This window comes from Budorcas taxicolor, chromosome 3, assembly GCF_023091745.1.
Source record: "Budorcas taxicolor isolate Tak-1 chromosome 3, Takin1.1, whole genome shotgun sequence".
NCBI lineage: Eukaryota > Metazoa > Chordata > Mammalia > Artiodactyla > Bovidae > Budorcas > Budorcas taxicolor.
The window spans coordinates 93,018,067-93,039,164 of record NC_068912.1 but is presented as its reverse complement, the minus strand read 5'-3'; the positions used below and the strand labels follow the sequence as shown (position 1 = coordinate 93,039,164).

Below are 21,098 nucleotides of genomic sequence, written 5' to 3'. Positions count from 1 at the left end.
CTACGCTCATTGAGCGCCTCTGGAAGGATCTAAAGAGCCAAGGCAAGGGGTGAAGTCAGGCAGTGGGGGCCATGAGGGGCGGGTACAGGGCCTGGGCCAGTGGTGGAATCACTCTGTGGATGGCAGAGAAGTGCGTCCCACCACACAGGTGCCTGGTTCTCAACCACTAGGACTTCATTAAACTGCCCCCCAAGGGTCTAGCCATGACAGGCTATGGGGAGGAGTAAAGGCGACAGAAGGTGCACACCCTGCTCTCGGGACTGGCCCCCTCTTCTGCTTCTCTCGGCTTTCCCCCAGGGCGCCCACCGGCTCTGGTGGGGGTAGGCACACCGTCATTTACCGTTAATGACTGCCATTATTAATATTAATGTGGAGGACCGCTCCAACCAGGACCAACTCTAAGGAGCAGCAGGAAGGAGGCCCAGCTCCCACTTACCCACCCAGACACCTGGGGCTCTCAGCCATCATCCTGCACACTTCTTAGATCACCGAGCAGGACAGGCCATGTCAAGGGCCTGGGGCTCCTCAAGGGGGACAGGAGGGACTCTGGGCCCCAGCTCCCTGGGGCTCACCTGAGAGACGACCAAGTTGGGGTCTTAGTGTCATGGATGTGTCTGAGAACCGTGTAGGAAGGAGGGAGGGGACAGCATGTGGTGCGGGGTCAGGTCTACCTCCAGGGAATAAGCCTCCTCAGCCCTGCCAAGCCCCATACACCCTCAAGTCTTGCCCCAGGAAGCCTTCCCCTCCCACAGCCCTCCCCCCACCTCCTGACTCAGGCACTAGCCACATGACCTTGGGGAAGCCTCTCCTTAGCTATGCCTCATCTCTCCCCTGCATGATCAGGGATAAAAACAGTGCTATCTTATGGGGCTGACAAGAGGGTCAAGTGGCAGCAGCTCAGTAAATGATGGCTATGATTACTGACCCTCAGAGGTTAGTGGTTGCCAGCCCAGTCAGGTACCAGTCAAGGAGTGGGGTGGGTTCAGGGGTTTTCCAGTCTCTACAGGGCCACTCTCAGGCAGCAGGATCAGCTGGGGGGCTCTGTATAGCCCCTGTGACAGGCCAGGGACCCAGAGTGCCTCCAGGGGACTCTGTACAGCCCCCATCACAGGCCAGGGACCCAGGGTGCCTCTCAGGACAGAATCAGAAAAAGCTCTGCTTTTGGAAATAGAACTGCCTTATAAGGAAGTGAGACCTCCATTCCAACAGGTTTGTGCAAGCAAGAGACCCATTCATTTATTCAACTAGCATTCGTTGGGGCCTTCCTTCTCGGTGCTGGGCCCTGTGTTGGGCACCAGGAGTTGGGAGAGACAGAAAGAGACCCAACCTCGCCAGGGAAATAAGAAAGCAAGAGATACTGAAGGTGCCAAACCGATCCCAGCCCAGGTCTGCCCAGTCCTGTAGATGTGTCAGAGGCTACAGAAAAAGCAAGAGGCCCTTTGGCATGAGGGGGCTTGGGGACCACTCGGGGTGGCTTAATGAATGTGCTTTGGCCCTGCAGACATAAGGCCAGGCTCCACCTGCTCTGAGCCCCTCAAGGCCCGCATCATCACAAGGGCCTCCTGGTGCCCACACTCTCCCTGCCCTCATCCACCTTGACCACAGCTCAGTGCTGGTCCCCAGAGCCCCCACCCAGCCTGATACCCAGTGAGGGAAGGACAGGAAGTATCCTTGGAGGGAGGGTCCTGCTGGCAGCAGGGAATGGAGGAGAGAGGGGTGGCTGTCTCTGCTGGGACAGGGACAAGGGCATGGCTGGCCCCAGGCAGGGGGTGGGTTCACCCCTTGCCCACTTTCCCGCCCCACAGCATCCATGACTCCCCCACACCCCCACTCTCCCACCCCAGTCATGGTTCCCCGGGGAGCGGGCTCCAAGGAGGCCCAGCAGCCAGACCACCAGCTGCTGCCCCCTCCCCATACAAACCCTGGCCACAAAGCACCCTCCCCCAGCTCTGCCCGCCTGCGGTGACAGCCTCTTGGCACCAGCTTTCCCCTTCCCTCCATCTGTCAGGAGCCGGTGCAGACAGACTGTGAGAACCATCAGAGGAAGTAGCAGCACTGCTTGGACCCTCCCCCGCCCCCGCTGCCCCAGGACTACCCCCACCCCACGTCCTTTCTCTCCCCACGCCTGTGTCTACCTTTCCCTTGCATGAAGACGCTGACAAAGTGGGGGTGGGGAGGAGAAGAACAGCCAGCCAGGGACCCCCACTTCCTGGTAACCACCACACATCACGGCCACCATCCTTGACCTTCTCCTCAGTCATTAAGGAGTTGAAATCCTGTGTGCTTGTGGGCTCAGTGTCCCCATCTGAACAACTGGCATAGCAAATCCTGCTGAGCCCACCTCTCAAGGGATAGGAGGAAAATGCCAAGAAGAACATAAAGGGTAGCAGGAACGCATAGGCAGGGCCGTCGAGGTAACGATCCTCACCTTACTGATGTGATGGTATTGATGTTATTGACATGAGGTGAGAAGGGCAGGGCTGGGGGAAACCAAGTCTCAGAGAGAGCTGTCACTCAGCTGCGTCAGAGGCAGGGTCAGATCAAAGGCCAGGTGTCCTGGCTGTGTCCACACCAGCACCCCAACCAGGATGCTCAGCCCTGGCTCCTTTAGACCTTCCAAGGAGCTCTATGTCTCCTTGAATTCTGCCAAAAGGTGGGGAAGAAATCAGCTTTTTTTCTTTATTTAGAGTGAGCCCTGCCCAACTAGCAGCAGAATCCACAGGTAACGGAGCAGCCCTGTTGCAGAGCCGGGGGGGAATGGTTGCGGGAGTTGACAGAGTGCAGGCTGGCAGGCCAAGTGTCCCATTGGACATGAGCTTTTGTTTTAAAACTGGGGCGGTTCCAAGCAAACGAGGACAAGCTGGTCACCCCGCGTGGGAGCAGGCTCTTGGTAATGCCAAAGTGCTGGCCAACGCGGGGGCGGGCCTTTTCAACCAACAGAGAGCAAAACCCCTGTCCCCCTTGATCCCAGCAAAGCTTGGCCCGAGGCCCCAGAGGCCCCAGGATGGGGGGCAGGGAGGGAAGTTCTGGTCTAGCTGCCATCTTGGGACCCTATGGGGCCATGTGTGACCCTGACTGCAGCTCAGATGTGCCCAGGGAACAGGGAAAGGAGACTTGGGTCCTCTACCCCTTTCACCTCCAAGGAAGCTTAAGGTTCAGAGAAGCCAACTGCCCAAGGCCACATACTGAGTTAGGTGACCAAGGCTTGCTTTTCCATCTGCAGATCCTTCCTAGGTCCTGGCACAGAGCAGGCCTGCAGTGAATGCTGGAGCTCAGACTTGAAGACTCCAGTCCATGCCAGGTGCTTCTCTGGGGCTCACACGTGGCTCAGGAGGATGCAGCACAAGGAGCAGAAACACGGCCTGGGAGAGGGGACCTGGGCCCATGCCAGAGATCCCCACCCACTCTCCTCCCGTCCCCCTCCTTGGCAGGCCCTGGCCAGGTCCCCTGCCCCAGCCTCCTGAAGCCTGAGTCTGTGAACCACAGACTCTTAATCGGACCATCTCGGTACAACGTGGCAAGGATGGAGGGAAACACAGGGACAGGCGAGCCCAGAGCAGGCCCTGACCCAGCCAGGGTGGGAAGGCTCCCTGGAAGTGGAGACTATTGAGGCAAAGGGGGACTGAACAAGCAGAGGAAGGGTCTTCCAGGCACGTGAGAGTGTGAAGATGTCTCTGCGACATCACTCACGTCGGGGGGTGGGGGTGGGGCTGGAGCACAGAGCTGATGGCTTTGTGGGGCAAGAAGATGGTGAGGTCTGGGGCTGGAGAGATGCCAGGTGCGTGCTGGGTCTTGAAGGACCCTGAAGGCCAGCCAGCAGACTGTCCTGTAAGTGGTGGACCTCCCTGCAGGGCGCCAAGCGAGGGCACAACAGTGCTTTGAGTGTATGAGCAGAGAACAGACAGGAGGGAGGGAACAGAGGCGAGGCTGGGGCTGCTGCCCTGGTCCAGGAGGCTGCAGTGGGATGGAGTAAGGGCCTGGGCCGTGAGTGGGAGAAGGACCAGGCCATGGAGGCTATTAGTGGTAAGGGAGAAAGGGGCTACAACGACTCCCAGATTCCTAACCAAGACACGGCGGTGTCTGCACTGTGCACTGGTCTCGGGGGCAGAAGAGGTCCAAGCACCAGCCTCCAGCACCCAGCCACAGGTTCTTGCAGGATCCAGGCACTGTCGCCTTGCTGACCAGGAGACAAGCTGTCTGTAGAGATGTCATCATTACCTCTGGACACAGCACATCTGTCTTCGGCCCCCACTTCATAGGGAGGTAGGTCACAGTTACAGAAGGCAGCCAGTGTTATAGAACCTGAGAGTGTGCAGCCTACCAGGCCCCAAGAAACAGTGGCCTGAGAGGGAATAGGCCTTACTCGAGGTTACATAGCATGTCAGCTGTCACAGGCCAAGAAGGGATACTAAGCAGGCTTGAGATGAAGGTAAGGGGCACAGTCTGTGCACAGAGGCCCCAGAAACAGAGGCGGGACCAGGACAGGGCAGAGTGTCACAGGAGGCAGATTTGAGGTTGAAAGGAAGACAGATTCTCTAACAGGAAGAACTGTCCAGGGACAGAAAAAGCTCTCAGTTGCTAAGTTAGCTCCCTGTCCCTGAAGGTATTCAAGCAGACACCTCCCCCATGCCCACATCCAGCCCCTGGAGTAGCTGGAGGAAATTCCCACATTGGGATGAGTGTGGAAGCCTGCTTTGGCCAAATGAAGATGCCTCTCCCAAGAGCCACAGCTCACTCAACTCATTCACTCAACACAGAGTCACCAAGGCTTGCTCTGTGCCAGGCCGGGGACATCAAGGGCAGGTGGAACAGAACAAGAGAAACCTTCTCAGTCAGTCTTCCTCGTGCTCATCCAGGGAGATGAGGCCAAAGCTGGGCAGGGGGCACAGGGTGGAGGTCCTGGCTGCCCAGGCTCCATGTCACAGGTCTAAGGGACTGGGCACATGTGGGGCACAGGGTCAAGGGCTGGACAGGGTCAGACACAATACAAACTCCTCCTACACCCCATCCCTCCTCGAGGTCCCCAAGGCTCTGGGCTCATTTCCTAATGAGGTCCCTGGAAGGACTCTTCCTAATTAAATTAGGACAGTCAGTTATGGCCTGGGGCCACCAGGAAGAAGCAGGGATAAAGGAGACTTCTGGGCGGGGGCTCCCCTGCCCTTCCTATTCCACCCAGCAGTGAGCATCCCTGCATGGGAGGGGACACCTAAAGGACAGGTGGGAGACAGAGGTTCAGAGGAAGAGGTCAAAAAAAGCCGAGCAAATCACGTGCAGGCTTACTGCTCTCAGGGCTTTTCTTAAATAAACTTACATACTCATCCAGCCACTTGGAGGGTTAGGTGTTGGCTCCATTTTAGAGACAAGTGAAGTAATCTGCCTAGGGCCCACCGCTAGGAAGTGGGGAAGCATGGACTTGCTCCCAGGCAGCCTGGGTAGAGGCCCTGCTATTCTCTGTGCCGCAGTGGGGTTACTCAAGGATGAGGTGATGCAGGAGCAGTCAAGAGGAAGGGGACCTGGGGGTCTTTATGTCTGTGGCTCCCACCTGGCCACAGAGCAAGCAAAGGTTTGGTGTTAGACCTGGACGAGTGTCAGGGTATCCGAATTTCAAAAGCTGCCCAAAGTGACTCAAGCTCCTGATGCAATCCTCACAGGTGGGAAAACTCAGGCTCAGGACAGGTCAGAGACTCACTCAGGTCCCTCAATAAGTCGGTGACAAGGGGAGGCCCCTTGGCTCCCGGTGTGGTGGCACTGAGAGCCTGGGGGGACTGGCTCTCAACAGGAGAACAGTGACAAGGGCTCAGGCCTCTGCTCCCGGGGGGAAAACTCAGTGCAGAACCACATAGCCACCAACCTCTGGGCCCTGGTGTGGACCTGTGCCCAGCGCAGGAAGAGCTGACTGGTTCTGCAGGACCCAGTGAGCTTCAGCTGCTATACCAAAACCAGGAATTGCTCATTGTCCATGTGCATGGGCCTCTCCGGCAGTTTACATGGTAAAGAATCTGCCTTCAATGCAAGAGACCTAGGTTCGATCCCTGGGTCAGGAAGATCCCCTGGAGAAGGGAATGTCCACCCTCTCCAGTATTCTTGCCTGGAGAATTCCATGGACAGAGGAGCCTGGTGGGCTATAGTCCACAGGGTTGCAAAGAGTCAGACACGACTGAGCGACTAACACTTGCACTTTTTCACACAGTGCAGGAGTCTGAGCTTCCGGTTTGAGGGACTTGTCCCAGGCCTGCAGCTAGGACACGGAAAGACTGCAGTGGAAACTGGAGTCCAGCTGACACTGGGAGGCCATACGAGCCCCTGTCAATCACCTCTGAGAAGCAGGCAGTTGTTCAGGTAGGGGAAGGAGAGCGTGGAGGCATGAGAGCATCACGTGTGCAGCAGATAGAAAGCCTGGGGCTGCAGGTATTAAAGAATCGGCCTGGTCAGACTCAGCGAAAAAATAAACAGGCACAAACTCCCAAGTGGAGGCATGTTCTGCTAATACACAGTTGGTTCCAGCTTTGCATGTTTGGTTTAGGCCACATCCCCTGGGTTGGGGTTGTGAAGGGTTGGATTTCACACCCCTTACTCTGGGCCTCCTGAGCCACAGAGAAGAGGGGCAGCTCCTTGGATCCCCATGCCTGGGGCCTGCCCATAGCAGAGGTCCTGTGAACTCCCTGGTTCTCAGGGGAAAAAGAGAATCCCAGAGAATTAGAGCTGAGAGGGGCTGGGAGATGCCCCACTCCTAATGAGTAGAGACCCAACAGGGTCAGGAACCTGCCGATGGCCAGTTGGTGAGGTAGGAGCAGGGGTGGAGCTGAGGTGGGCCTGGAGTCCGGGCCACGACGTTTCTATCAAGCTCAGCCCTCTAGGTGGGGGGTGGGTGGGTGCAGACGGTGGGCTGCAGGCTGAGACTTGGAGGTAGAGAGAGGCTGCCATGGCAGGGGGCAGGCTGGGAACAGAGACTGCTGGCACCTCGCCAGCTACAGATAATTCCCCACCACAAACAGCCCAGTGGGGGGCTTTGGCTTCGGCTTGGCTGGGCGGCCTTGGCCAGCGTGGAAGGAAGGGCGTCACAGTGTCCCTGCCGCCTCCGTGTGTCCGGGACGGTCACCTCCCTCCTGGTGCACACCCCCTCTCTGAGATGCACACCCTGTTCACATGCCCATGTACTGGAACACATGGCGGAGAGGAGGCTGAGGGTGACGGGGGCAGCAGATGGCAGCTCAGAGTCTAGGAAGCAGAGAGGGCAGGCGGCGGGAGGAGCGCTGGCCTGAATATCCCTGGATTCGCGCCAACAGGAAAGCCCACCCTGGGCCTCCAGCTATTCAGTCCTGCAGCTTAACCTGGGCTGATGGGCCCTTCTTGCCTCTCATCAGCTTCCAACTCTCTGATGTTAAACGGACCCACTGGGGAACCAAGGCCCCCTCCTAGACAACTATGCCAGGCGCAGCTGGTTAACCAGCTCTCCTTGTTTCTCTCTGCTTAACCAACTCCCCCAGGCCACCCAGGAAGCAGCCACTATGAGGCCTCCAGTGCAGATGGCAGTGGATGAGATGATTCTTACAGTCCCTCCCAGCCCAAGAAGCTGCTGTTCTCCCAGGCAGCCAAGTCCTCCCAAACTGGCCAGCTGACCTACATCTCTCCTGCTGCTATTTCAGCAGTTGCCCTCTTGTCCTGTCCTTGGTGGAGGAGGAGGAGGAGGAAAGCTGCTGATGGTCCCTTCTACTTAGCTGTTCCCTGTGCGGGGATCATGGGCTTGGGAGGGGAAGTGGGGTGCTCATTTCAGGGCCAGGTCTGGGCAGAACACTTTTTATCAGCCTGCATACCTCTGAGAGGTAGGCTCATTATCCCCATTTCAGAGACCAGAGATCTAAAGCTCAGAGCATAAGACCCATACCAGGAACCCTGGCTAGTGGGTCACAGGACTAGTGGTCTGACTCCATTTTTCTCCATCACTCCACAGCATCCAATCCAATCACAGGCACAGGAAGAAGGCAGAAGGGAAAGCAGCCCAAGGAACCTGAGCCCTAGGGCTAAGTTCTGGAAATGGACCCTAAATAGTCCAGCTACCCTCTATCAACCTGCCTGGAATCCACCCACAAAGCCAGCTACACTCCCACCAACCCTCACCAGGCATCAAGGAGCTTGAGGGCCACAAGTCCCCTTCCCCCAGGCCAGGAATGGCCCTGAGCCCAGCTCCAGGGAGAAGAAAACTGCTCAGAGTGCTGGTTACAGTGTAGGCGGAGTATGGACCAATGGGTGAAGGGGAGATGAAGTTCAGAGAGGGAGAGCCCCTCACCCAGGGTCACACAGCAAGTTAGGGGCAAGGGCAGAATCACTTTTATAATGCTGTGGAGAAGATAGATTCTACAAACATCCTGAGAAAAATGAAGACTGGTTGTGTTCCCTCTTGTGTTCTCTGGTGGGGTGTTCTCCTTGGGGCCAGAATACAGTTGGCCTTTCTCCTCACTTTGCTTTGTGCGGCCTGGATCTGGCCGCTTTGTCTGCCCCCTGGGACTGGGGTGAGGTGGCCCTGTGCTCATGGGAAAGGGAGGTCCTGTGGACTGCCCGCCTGGCTGGGAGGGGCCGCAGCGAGTCGGGGTGTCGTGAGATAGGAAACTGTCTCCTTGAGGGAGAGCGGCAAGGTGAGGAGGAAAACGCACGCTCAGCCCTGTCTTTCCCAGGGCTTTCTTCTTCTTAGGAGAAGAACCAGAAAAGGGCACAAAGGTGTAATCCTGATATTTACCCCAGCATTGTGTAGACAGGAAAAAAAGATAGAACCAACGAAATACAAGTCTATCCATAGGAGACTATGTCATTAAATCAGGGGAGATTCATGCAGCGGAATGCTATCTAGCCCTTTAAAACGATGATCAGCATCTACTGTGCCGGACACAGAAAGATGCACATGTTGTAGGGAGAAAACAACTGGCATAACACATGCTCATTTTGCTAAAAAAAAAAAAAAAAAAAAAAAAAAACCAACACATGAACTCGCATGCAGAGAATACAAGAACATCTCTGGAAGGACAGGCAGCTCCCACAGTGGTATAACCACATGGGAAACTCCTGCCTTCCTCTTTGCACTTTTCTGAATTGTCTGGGTGTTTTCACTTTTTTTAAACAAGTATGAAACTATCTTTATATAATCAGAAAAACTTTCTTCCATTGGAAAAAATAAATGAAATCAACTGAAGTGAGTTTTGGCTTGAGCACCACCAGTAACAGGCTGTGTAGCCCCAGGCAAGCCCCGCACCCTCCCTGAGCCTCAGTTTCCTCAAGAAAATGGGGATGATAATGAACTTCTGCACCACCTTCCCCACAGAGCAGCTGTGAGGCACAAACTGGAAAAAGCCATATTGTGGTTCTAACAGGCTGAGAGGGCCAGAAACTGAATCGTCTGCGGAGTGGCTGGTGTAAAGTCCCTTGTGGAACTCAGAGCCAGTGACCAGAGGAGGGCGGTGGCCACATGACCATTCCCGTGGACTCCCAGACTGGCAGACCTCAGGGAGGCTTTGGGCTGCCATATCCAAGGGGCGGGTGTGTGGAGGCTGAGAGGGATCATGGGAATTGTGTGGACATAGGAGCCCCATGGCCCTGCTTCTCCGGGTGACTCTTCCAGTCACTAGAGGGTATTGATAATAAGCTGGGCTCTGCACCCCCAAAGCACTTGGCTTGTGGGCACCTGCCAGGGACAGAGAGGTCCAACCTGGTGCAGGGGGATGGGTGAGGTCACAGTTGGGGCCCCTCCTGAGCCACTCCAGCCAAGGGGCTATTCCTGGGGCCTATGACATACACGGAGGAGCCAGGGCCACACGACTGGTGATGGAAACTGCTGCTTCGGGCTCAGCTCATGCCCAGGGGCACCAAGGGGCCAGAGCTGCTCAGGAGGAAGTCCATACGCCCACTGGCAGGGGTTGGCAAAGACAGATGCCTGGGGTACCCAGAAAGGAAGAGGGGCCACAGCACACCCCCACATCACTCCCACTGCAGCTGTGACTGGGATGTGTGAACATGTATCTCCTCCCTTACCTGCGTCACACTGTAGCTAGACAGGCATGGCCCAGCCTGTCGCTGACCGACCAACCCACCTGGGGCAAGTGACTTGGCTTCTCAGAGCCTTGGCCTCAGGTGACCCAGCTCACAAGAGAGGACCTGACTATGGTCCCTAAAGGACACCCAGCTCCCTTTTCCAGGCTCAAGGACCCCTCAGGGGCTTCTCAGAGGCCCCTGGGTCCCCCTCATCTGACTGATACTAGCTTCCCACTCTCAAAGGTGGGGGGCATTTCCTCAGTCCATTCATTCATTCACATACCACTCCTCAAACGCCTCGGCTCTGGGCCAGGCCCTGTGGTCCCCCACCTCAGATAGTCCCCAGCAACCACAAGATCCTACAATGGGCTACGACAAGGGTCTGCAAAGCCATGGCATCCAAATATAGGAGAGGTTAGATCATACCAGGAAGACAGGGAAGGCTTCGTGGCAGAGGTAATGAGCTAGGTTTTGAAGGATTAGTAGGAGACAGGGCAGGACAATCCAAGCAGAAGGAAAGTATTTAGGAAGACCCACAGTCAACGAATTGCGTGAGAGCCAGAGAACCAAGAGCTTTCCTGGTAGCTCAGCTGGTAAAGAATCTGTCTGCAATGCAGGAAACCCTGGTTCAATTCCTGGGTCAGGGAGATCCCCTGGAGAAGGGACAGGCTACTCATCCCAGTATTCTTGGGCTTCCCTGGTGGCTCAGATGGTAAAGAATCTGCCTGCAATGCAGGAGATTTGGGTTCAATCCCTGGGTTGGGAAGATCCCCTGGAGGAGGGAATGGCCACCCACTCCAGTATTCTTGCCTGGAGAATCCCCATGGACAGAGGAGCCTGGCGGGCTACAGTCCTTGGGGTCGCAGAGTCAGACACGACTGAGCGACTCAGCACAGCACAGCACAGAGAGCCAAAGTCAACATTTTGGATGACTTGGGTTCTTGGCCTTTTCTGGAGGAAAGAGGGCGAATTGGAAATGACACTCTTTGAGGTTACCTGCATCAGTGACATATCGCTGGGGCCCTAGTTTCCCTATCTGTATAACGGGAACAGTAACCACCATCCCCAGGCAATGGCCAAGGAATACCCTTGGAAACTATGGAGGTTCACATTCATGGGGGGCTATGTGAGGAGAGGACCTTACGTTGGGGCTCTGTGCTGTCTCCAGAGAAGAGGGTCCCTCCCAGACAGAAATCTGTAGTCCAAGGAGGCATCACTGGACACTGCAATCCCTCACCCACTTCTTCCACACCCTCTGAGCCCCAGGCCCTCTGACCTCTACAGGGTAATCAGAGCTTGGAAAGGAAGAGTCTGAGGAAAAGTCCAGGCTCCAGAGTGGACAGGCCTGGGTCAAGTCCCAGCTCTAGCACTCAAACATCATGACACTGGCCAAGTCACTTCTCTTTGAGCCACGGTTTCATCATCTTTGAAAAGGCAATAATAAAACAGCCCTCAAAGGGTTGTGAGTAGCAAAGCTACTGAATGCAGACTTCCAACATGATACTAAGCACGGGGTAAATAGCCTGTATTGATTGTTAGTAATTCCCTTGAGCGAGCTATTTTGGCATATTCCTTGCTCAGCACAAGGTTGGCAGGACAACTTGGAGAAGAAGGATCTGGGACCAAAGGAAGAACAGGGACAGATTATGGGAGCTCAGGGACCAGGGAGCAAGAGGACAAGAGGTCAGGGAGGGCCACCTGGGGGAGGTGGCATCTCCACCAGACCTTCAAAGACTGGGCTATCGGGGCATGTGGGCAAGTGTTATCAGTGCTGCTTAGATCCAGGGCCCTGAGGCTTGGCTGCACGGCCCCCACAGCAGGGCCCCACACCCTCCCCTCAGCCCAGGGCTGGCTTCCTGGGGGTGGCACTGGCCTAGGGGTCTGACCTGGGCCAGAACACTTACTTCCATTTGCTTACAGCCCTGAAGGGCAGCGCAAACAAATCGGTCCTCTCCTGCTCCATCAGCCCTCTGCTTCCTCCCTCTCTTCACCCTCTCCCTGGGGGCATCTCTCTGGCCTCACCTGCTGCTGCTCTTTCCCCAAGGAGGGAAAGCTGTCAAGTCAGTTTCGTGCAGACAGCTAAGAGGACTGAGAGGCCTACTGCACTCAGAACCCTCAGCAGGCCTGAGTGAGCCCAGGGGGTTTCCGGAGGGGAACTTGGTCCCAGGAGAGCCCGCAGGAAGGCCCATGGGAGAGTCTTCAGCAAACGCTCCCGAGGCCTGCTGGGACCAAGCCATGGAGGCACCATCCTGGCCCTGGGGAAGGGAGAAGCTTGGGGTCTGCTGGGGGCCACAGGGCTTCCTCCGCTTTCCAGGCACAGAGAGCTCATAAACCAGCCTTGGGACAATCATCTGGCCTCAGGGAAGGCTTCCTCTGCCCCTCCCAGGGCCCCAGACACTCCACTGAGACCAACCAGGCTGGTTTGGTTCACGTTTTCCCTCAGGCCCTCCCTGGGTGACTTTCTCCATTCCCAGGTTCAACTCAGGGCTGAATGGCCTTGGGGCTACCTCCACTGGGGCTCAGCAACCCTGCAGCTGGGGCAAGTCTCAGACATGGGAGCCTTCAGACCTCTGGCTAAGCAAATAGGAGCAGGAGAAGTAGGGACATCTTGGCAGACAGATATGTAGAGTCTTCAGTGAACTCCTCCAGAGCAGACAGACCATTGCCATTCACTGGACACCTATTGCTTATCAGGCACATTATCTCACTGAATCCTCACAGCACCTCTGGGAGAGGGAGACTAATCCTACCTCCAAGGCCATTCAGCCAGAGGTCACAGTGGGGACAGAAAACCAAGAGTGTCTAATTGAGGGCCACATTGAGTTATTCCAACACCAAGTCTCTAACTCCCCTCTCTTGACTCATGAATCTCAGCCCAGGAGAGAGACGGTAGCAGGGAAGGCTTTCTGAAGGAGGTGAAACCTGCACTGACAATTCGAGGACGACGAGAAGGAGGCTGCCAGATGAGGCAGCAGAAAGCGTTCCACACAGATGGAATAGCATGTGCAAAGGCCTCGCCGTGAGAAGCAGCAGGAAAGCTAGAACGTGACAGAAGTCTGGGGTCACAGGTTCGTTCACAGGAAGAGCAGGAAGGGGTTGGAGGGCAGCGGCCATTAGGAGCTGGTCACAGAGGCCCATATGTAGAGGAGTCTCAGCTGAACTTATGCTGTGGGGACATGGGAGCTTCAGGAGGACTCTGAATGGTGGAACTGGCAGCTCAGATGAGGAAACCGAGGTTCAGAGAGAGCAGCACTGTCTGTCAGATGACTCCATCCAAAAAAGGACATGAAGCTGGGCCTGGTGTCAGGGGTGTTAGAATGTCTTAGGTCAGGTGGCACACCGAATACCAAATGCAATGTGGAGCCCCAGCTGGAAGTGGTAGCCAAGCTTTAATTATTTACAAGGCCACTGCCCAGCAGGCCTCAGCACTCCTGCAGCCAGGCCTCGCCTAGCTAATGAGCTCTTGGCTAGGGGAGACCTCACTGCAGCCACTGCTTATTAAACTTGAAGTGGAGGGGTGATGAAGGCTAGGAGAACAGGGCAGCCTAAAAGAGCCTGAATAGGGAGAGAAAACTGAACATACAACCGGGCCACCTGTCTACACAGCCCATCCACACAGAGAAGCTGGAGGGGGATGTGAGGGAGAGGCTGATGTCCCCTCAAAATGAGGAAACAGAGGCCTGGGAGGACTTGCCTGAAGTTACCAGCTAGTGCTTGATGTGGTACACATTCCATAGTCGGGTGCCTGCATTCAAACCCAGCAGCTTCAGTTTTACTGAAAAATCATACCCCCTTGAGAGTGTTCCTTAACCCCTCTGTGCCTTTGTAAAACGAGGATGTGCGCAGGGACTTCATAGAGTCACCCCGTTTTGTAGAATCCCAGCACAGCTCCTGGTCCACAGCAAGGGCTCAGTAAATGTGCACTGTTCTTGCTGTTGCTGCTCTGGGAGCAAAGGGCTGGCTGGAGACCAGAAACCCTGTCTCTGCCCCAGACACTAAGGAGCAACAGGAAACTGAGGCCAAGACGCCGGCTGGTCTATGTGGCCCAGGTGCAGCCAGGAACCCCACCCCTTCCCTTGGCTGGGCTGCCCCTGAGCTTCCAGCCCCTTCCTCTACTTTGAAGGCCCTTTGAGTTGAGAACTGACGCCCCATGAGCCTTTCCCTTTCCCATCCTGCCAGCTCTATTCGAAAAGCCAAGTCCCATCCATTGTGGGTTAAGTTTCAGCACTTAGAAGGTCAAGTTCCAGCTCCAACCATGAGGAGCTGTGTGACTTTGGGGGCATCATGTCACCTCTCTGAACTCCAGTTCTTCCTCTATAATGTGGGGCCCGTATCATCTATTTCTAATTGCTAAGTCCTAATGAAAGTGAAAGTGTTAGTCACTCAGTTGTGTCTGACTCTGCGGCTCTATGGACTGTAGCCTGCCAGGCTCCTCTGTCCATGGGATTCTCCAGGCAAGAATACAGGAGTGGGTTAGCATTCTCTTCTCCAGGGGATCTTCCCGACCCAGGGATTGAATCCAGGTCTCCTGCATTGCAGGCAGATTCTTTACCACCTGAGCCACCAGGAAGGCATCAATTCCTGAGGGAATGCCATTAATTACCATCCTTCAAGGCCTGGCTCAGCAGTCTCTTCCTCCAGAAAGCCCTCCTTGGCTTCCTCCAAAGACAAGCTCCCTCCCCACAACCTCCATCATCTCACGGAATTCATGGTCAGCATTCTAGCCCCTTTGGGAGCTTGAACTCATTTTGCTGCACACAGACTTCACTTACAAATTGCAATCCCCAGTTTACAAGCTAAGAGGTACAGAGGCAGAGTGGCTGAGGCCCTCTCACAGGGTGGAAGAGGCAGAATGATTAAATATACGGCAGGGAGGATAGTTCCAAGCAAAGCAGTTTGGGCAGGTGGCCCAGAATGGAGGGAACTTCCCACATGGGGAAGGAAGAGGTGACAAAATACCATTTTCCAACACCTGGCCCCATAGAGCCACTGAAGCTTGCAGCCCTTTCTTCACTACTTCTCATTGTGACCCCTAGGAGTCCCTTTCTAAAGACCTTGGTGGTGTGAACTCGCATCCATTCCCTTCTCTTCACCAGCCCCATGTGAAGACTTTCTATGTGTATAATCTGTAGTAAAGGAATGGCTACCCTCATTTGGCAGATGATGAAACAAGTCTAGGAAAGTCCAGTGTGTAGGATCAATACTCAATACTAACAGCCAAGCCCTCAATGTCAGTTGTTTTTGTTCACTAACCCTTAGTGAACAACAACAACAACAACAACAAAACCCCTTAGTGAACCCTTTTGTTCACTAACCCTTTTGTTCACTAACCTCTGACCCCACCCCAGCCATCTCAGAATGAAAGCAGGAGCCCATCAGATTGGCCCTCGCCCGGCCACCAGCTACTTCACTCTCATCTTGCCCAGAGCCTTGCATGGACATGAGAAGCACTGGGACCCCCCTCCTGGGTCCTTCTTCCCCACACTCCCGCCAGCACCACAGACAATGCCCCTGAGCTAGCAGGCAGGCGGGCACCCTGACCAAGTCGTGTCCCTCTCAGTATGTGGCCTTGGGCAAATCACTCAACTTCTCGGGGCCAGAATTCTTACCAACAGATGAGAATGACAAGAAACACTTCTGCTCTTCACAGCCATCCTCACAAAACTGTTGCTCTGCAGACTCAGGGAGGTAAAGTAAAACCAGCCCAGAAATGTAGTTTCTATTCCCCCCCCACCCCATCCTCAGCACTCCTACTAAAAGGAACCACAGAAGAACAACTCCCAGCGAGGAGATTCACTGTCATTTTACCCTCACCTAGGCATTTTCAGAATTTCAACAGAATTGGGAAATGGTCAGGATCATAATTAGGCTAAGAACTCTGGAGTCAGATGCTTAAATTTAAGCTCCTACTTAACAGCTCAATAGCTGTGGGGTAAGTAACTTAATCTCTCCCTCCAGTGCCTCTTTTTTTGTGTGGGTTTTTTTTGGGGGGGGTGGTCTGTAAAATAGGACTGTTCTGAAGATTAAAGGAATTTATATAAGACACAGTGGTGGACTTGACACAGTGGTAGACTTCCCACAGTGGTGGACACACAGCTAACAGCACGTTAGTCGCATCCCTTTAAATGACATTTCTAGAACTGGTCCTCAAAAACAGGGCAGGAATCATTAGCCCAAGTGGTCAGGAGAGGAAAGACAGGAGGGAAAGATGTACCCATGTCACACAGCCAAATCTGAGGTCAGTTCAGTTCAGTTTGGTCGCTCAGTTGTGTTCACCTCTTTGCAATCTCAAGGGCTGCAGCACACCAGGCTTCCCTGTCCAATACCAACTCCAGGAGCTTGCTCAAACTCATGTTCATCGAGTTGAGTCAGTGACGGTCTGAGAGTGAACCTGGAGGCTGACTGGCTGGCAAACCAAGGAAAATCAAAACAAAAGCAAAAACTAGAACTCAACAGACAATGCCAGCCCAGGTGGTCCCTCTACCCCTTGCCACTGTGTGGAGCTGTGGGCCAGTTGCCCTCATCCTGCAGAAGCTGTGCTCCCTGGCCTGGGCAGGGTGGGGGTGGGGGGTTGTGGGAGGTCGGGGAGGATTGTAGGGGGTGGGGGTGGGGGGGTTGTAGGGGGTTTGGGGGTGGGTCTGCTCTCCAAAGTGCCCCAGTGCCTGGCAGACGGCAGGCGCTCAGTAACAATGGATGAATGACTACCTGTGTCTGTGTTTACAGAGTCTTGTTTTTCTGTTCCTGGAACTACATTCCTTCCACAGTGACAACTGCTTGCTAACTCGCTTCAGGTTCCGCAGACATCAGAAACCGCGTGCACTTCAAGAAAGAACTTCCAAAGCTGCTGCGCCCGGGTGCCGGCGAACACCACAGTCAGCAGAGGCGGTGGGCCACCTCATGTAGCCCGCGGTTCACGCACGGCCTTGGGGTCCTCACGCCCCTTCCAGGAAACAAACTCTTCCTTCTGGTCCGCTTCTTCCTGCTCTGCCATGACTCACTCCTGGGCCTGGCTGGCAGGAGACCGCAGTCGGCCAACCAGGGTGGCACAAGAAAGGTTTTCACCGTGACTAGGCAGAAAAGCAGCGGGCGCCAGCGCCCGCCCTACACCTACTACCCAGGGGATGAGCGGGGGTGTGACCAAGGCGGGGCCAGGGCAGGGCCCCACCGCCCGGAGCGCCAGAAAACTGCACACCCGTTCGCTCCACGATTGGCCCGCTCAGACCACAGAGACCTATGGGGTGGTCCTCCCACAGCCAATCAGGGGCCCCGGGGAGCCCATTCATTCACACAACGCGGCAGGAAAAGAAGCAAGGCTAGGCCCAGAGTTGCGTGGAACTTTGAAACACGAGCGCGTTGTGTGGTGCCGAGGCTAGAGTTCCGGAGGGCCCGATCGCAGAAAGGTAGGCGCGTGTAGGGGCTGTCGCTTCGCCGCCTACAGATCCTTCCCAGCAATCTGGGCGTGGCGCACCATCCTCCCCGGCCCCGCAGTGCCGGGTTCCGCTCCGGCCCCAGCGGGACCCGCGGGCCGCCGGGAACCGGCCGGGTTCCTAAGTGCCCAGAAGGAAGCGGCTCCCGGGCGGACTCCTGGCGGCAGCCTCCGGCAGTAAAAGCCCAAACAGGTGGCCCCGCGGAGGCTGCAGCCACGTGGGCGCTGAGCAAAGCGTCCCCCCACCGTTCGCTCCTTCCCCGGCCAACCACTCACGGCAGTCGTCCTCGTCACTGTTATCGGAGCAGTCGTCGTCCTCGTCGCACCTCCACACGGAGGGGATGCAGCGCTCGTTCCGGCACCGGAACTGGTTCTCTTCGCACTCCTTGACCGACCCTGCGCGGGGGGAGAGGAGGCGTGAAGCGGATCCCCAGAGCATAGCGGTCCCGGCCGCGGGGAGGGGTCTACTGAGTGCAGGATAGGGGGCGACGCTGAAGCCAAAGCCTTGGAGGCCTCTGGCACCCTCGACCAGGAAGGAGGGCAGGATGATAAGAGTTCCAGGGATGACGGGCTGCTCTGTGGCACGATGAGGCCAGGCACACACAGTCGGTGTCACACCATTTTGATACACTCCCCATTCAGAACACTCACAAGGCCCATAATGAGAGATCCACACAGACACAGCCCACAGGGAGCCCCCCGAACACGCCGCGACACGCGCACTAGGCGCTGCGGGCACATCGCACGCAGCCCCTCTTTCTCTGCGACACGCAGGGGTCGCCGGAAACGCATTGTCAGCCGGGGAAGTCTCCTGGCTCTGCTCATCGCCGCCGCGAAGCGCGCGTGTCAAATTAACCCCAACGGCGAGAATCACACAGCCCTCGCGAAACCATCAGTGACCAACCCAGCAAAGTTCCTGGCCCCCACGGCGCCCATCCCCCAAGAACGGGTGCCGGGGCCAGAGCCCACTACACAAGAGAGCCGCGAGGGTGGGGGTCGAGGGCAAATTAACGGAGACCTGGGTCCCCAGGAGTATATCCTGCACAGGCGCCCCCCTGCCTGGCCCGGGCTCAGGGACCCCGACGCAACCCGCCCGTCGGCCGCCGGGCAGTGCTTTGTTGGCCGCTCTAGCGGCTCAAAGCCGGGCCGGGCATCGGCCGCACGCACCTTGGCCGCCGCGCAGTGGATCCGCTGCCGCCGCCGCGAGATGCTGGAGCTGCAGCAGCAGCAGCAGCAGCGCCAGCGGCCGGAGCGCGCCCCGCTCGGGGCGGCCCATGGCGGGCCCCGGGCTCCGGCCGCCGCGCCCCGCGCACCCTGTGCCGCCGCCTCGCCTCAGCCCACCGAGTCCTTGCCGCGGCGCCGGGGCTGCCGCTGCCCCCGCCGCCGCCGCCGCCGCCGCTGCCGCCCGCCCCGGCTCCTCGGCTGCATTTCAAGCAGGTTTCGTGACGCTCGGCGGCGGGGCGGGCTCAGGCTGGGCGCGCGGCCCCGGGCCTGGGCTGCTGCCGCCGGCGCGCGCGCCCCCTCCCGCTGCCGCCTCCGCCCCACGCTCCTCCCTCTGATGCCTCCTCTCTCTCCTCCCTCGAGCTCTTGGTCTGCTTCTCGGTTGGTACATTCTCAGTGACCCTACTCAGGGTCTCCCTCCTGCTGGCCGTTGCAGACGCTGGGATGAGCCAGGCAAGACCTCTACCCGCAGAGGTAGCAGATGGCCTAAGGGAAGCAGCACAGGCTGCCTGGAGGAGGTGTCAGGATGATAGGAGGCTGAGGAATGCCAAGGAGTGAACCTGGGCGGGAGGGGGGACAATGTTCCCTGGTGCACAGGCCTGTGAACGTGCACATGGAGTAGGGATGATAGTGGGTAGGGTTGGGGTACCAGGATTCATGTGATCTGGGAGAAACCGGGGGAGCAGGAATGGACCTCTGCACCCCTCCAAGGCGCCAACCCAGACATCACACATCCTTGTAGCTGGTTAACGTGCCCATGCTGCATTCTCACATGAATGCAGTTTGTGAGGCCAAGGATGAGAGGCAGGTGGCTTGGGCCTGGTGCACAGACTTGATTCATTCATTCTCACTGGGTCATCCTGTTGGGCCACGCGAACGGGCAGACAATCAGGGGGACCGGCAGGGACAACAGGGTTGTCTTCACTGTGATAGTGAAAGGCAGAGACTGTGGGGCCCCCCAGAAGGGATGCCTCATCCCTGCTAATGGAGGACTCACACCCAGGGCTGCTGTCCTCCCCTGCTGGCATGAGTAAGATCCCTCCTCTGAAAAGTCTCAGCCCCACTTCACTCAGTCCAGGGTGCAGGTGACTGGATTTTAGTTACTTACTGGTGAGCAAGCCCCAACCAGCACAGCCTTTTTGGACAGAGTTTTGAGTGCACTGGCCACTGAAAGAGCCAGACTTGAAGGTGGTTACGCCCAGTGTGGGTCCACCTTCCCCTCCTTTCTTGCTGTCTCACCTCCATGGCAGGAATATAGAAGAAAGGGCCTCAGGAGTTGTTAGCCTCAGGCCTAGAAGTCACTGTCTCATCAGCAGTCCTATTACTGAGCCGTATGTCTTCCCACAAAGAGCAGCCCATTGGCAGTGTTTGTGGCCACCCCATGAGAGAGGGTTGTAGACCCCAGGGAGCCCAGCAGGTGCTGCTGCCGTCACCTCTTCTATCTTTTGTTCATTCAGTCATCCAGCAAACACATTCCAGCCTTGCTCTGTGTCAACCCTGGGCCTAGGAGTACCAAGGTGAATCAGACACTCTACCAGCTTCATTGGTGGGGAGACAGACCACCAACTGACACACGATGAAATGCAGGCATACTCTCAGCACAAAATTATGGAGCACCTACTATGCGCCTGACGTTGCCCAGGGATACAGTATGGAAACAGATGACATTCCTCCTTTCTCTCCTGCACCTTAAATCTTAGTCGAGAGAGAGAGAGACACAAAAACAAGAAAACAGAAACCAAAAAAATGATCGTAATTTCAGATCATCATAACTGCTATAAAAAAAATAAAGTAGGATGATGTGAGAGTAATATGAGGTAACTTTAGAGAGGTGATCAGAGAAGGCCTCTCTGAGGAAGTGACATTTCACTGAATGGCCAAGAATGAAACTCCTGTAGATTGAATGTATCTTCCCAGAATTACATTAAAACCTAATCTTCAGTGTGAAGGTATTTGAAAGTGGTGTCTCTGGGAGTCAATTAGGATGTACATGAAATTAGTGCCCTTAGGAAAGAGGCTCCAGAGACATCTCTGGCCCCCTCTACCAAATGAGGACATAGCAAGAAGATAGTCGTCTACGACACAGGAAGTGGGATCTCACCAGACATCAAATCTGCGGGCATCTTGACCTTTCATTGCCTTGACCTTGAACTTCTCAGGCTCCCAACAAATTTCTGTTGTTTTCAAGCCACTCAATCCATGAGATTTTGTTATGGCATCCCCAGTGGACTGAGACAGAATCCAACCCTAGGAAGATCAGCTGCAGAGGCATTCCTGGCCAGGAGAGCAGCAGACAGACTCCTCCAGGTGGGCTGGAATCTGGGGATAAGGAGAAGTTGGGTGAGCAAGTGAGGTCAGAGAGAGCAGCAAGGTTCTGATCACATGAGGGCTTTGTAGGCCATGGCAAGAGGTTTGGATTTTGTTCCAAGCA

The 21,098-nt window shown here is 56.0% G+C and overlaps 1 protein-coding gene across 1 annotated transcript in view; it reads right to left on the bottom strand.

Moving 5' to 3' along the window:
- Positions 1 to 18,722, bottom strand: part of LRP8 (LDL receptor related protein 8) — a 78,102-nt gene extending 59,380 nt beyond the window's left edge. Inside the window, exons 1-2 of the mRNA XM_052636960.1 lie at positions 18,614 to 18,722; positions 17,723 to 17,842 (exon numbers count right to left, since the gene is read on the bottom strand). Coding sequence (XP_052492920.1) covers positions 17,723 to 17,842; positions 18,614 to 18,722 — 229 coding nt within the window. The remainder of the gene's footprint in view (positions 1 to 17,722; positions 17,843 to 18,613) is intronic.
- Between the last annotated feature and the right edge of the window lie 2,376 nt (positions 18,723 to 21,098).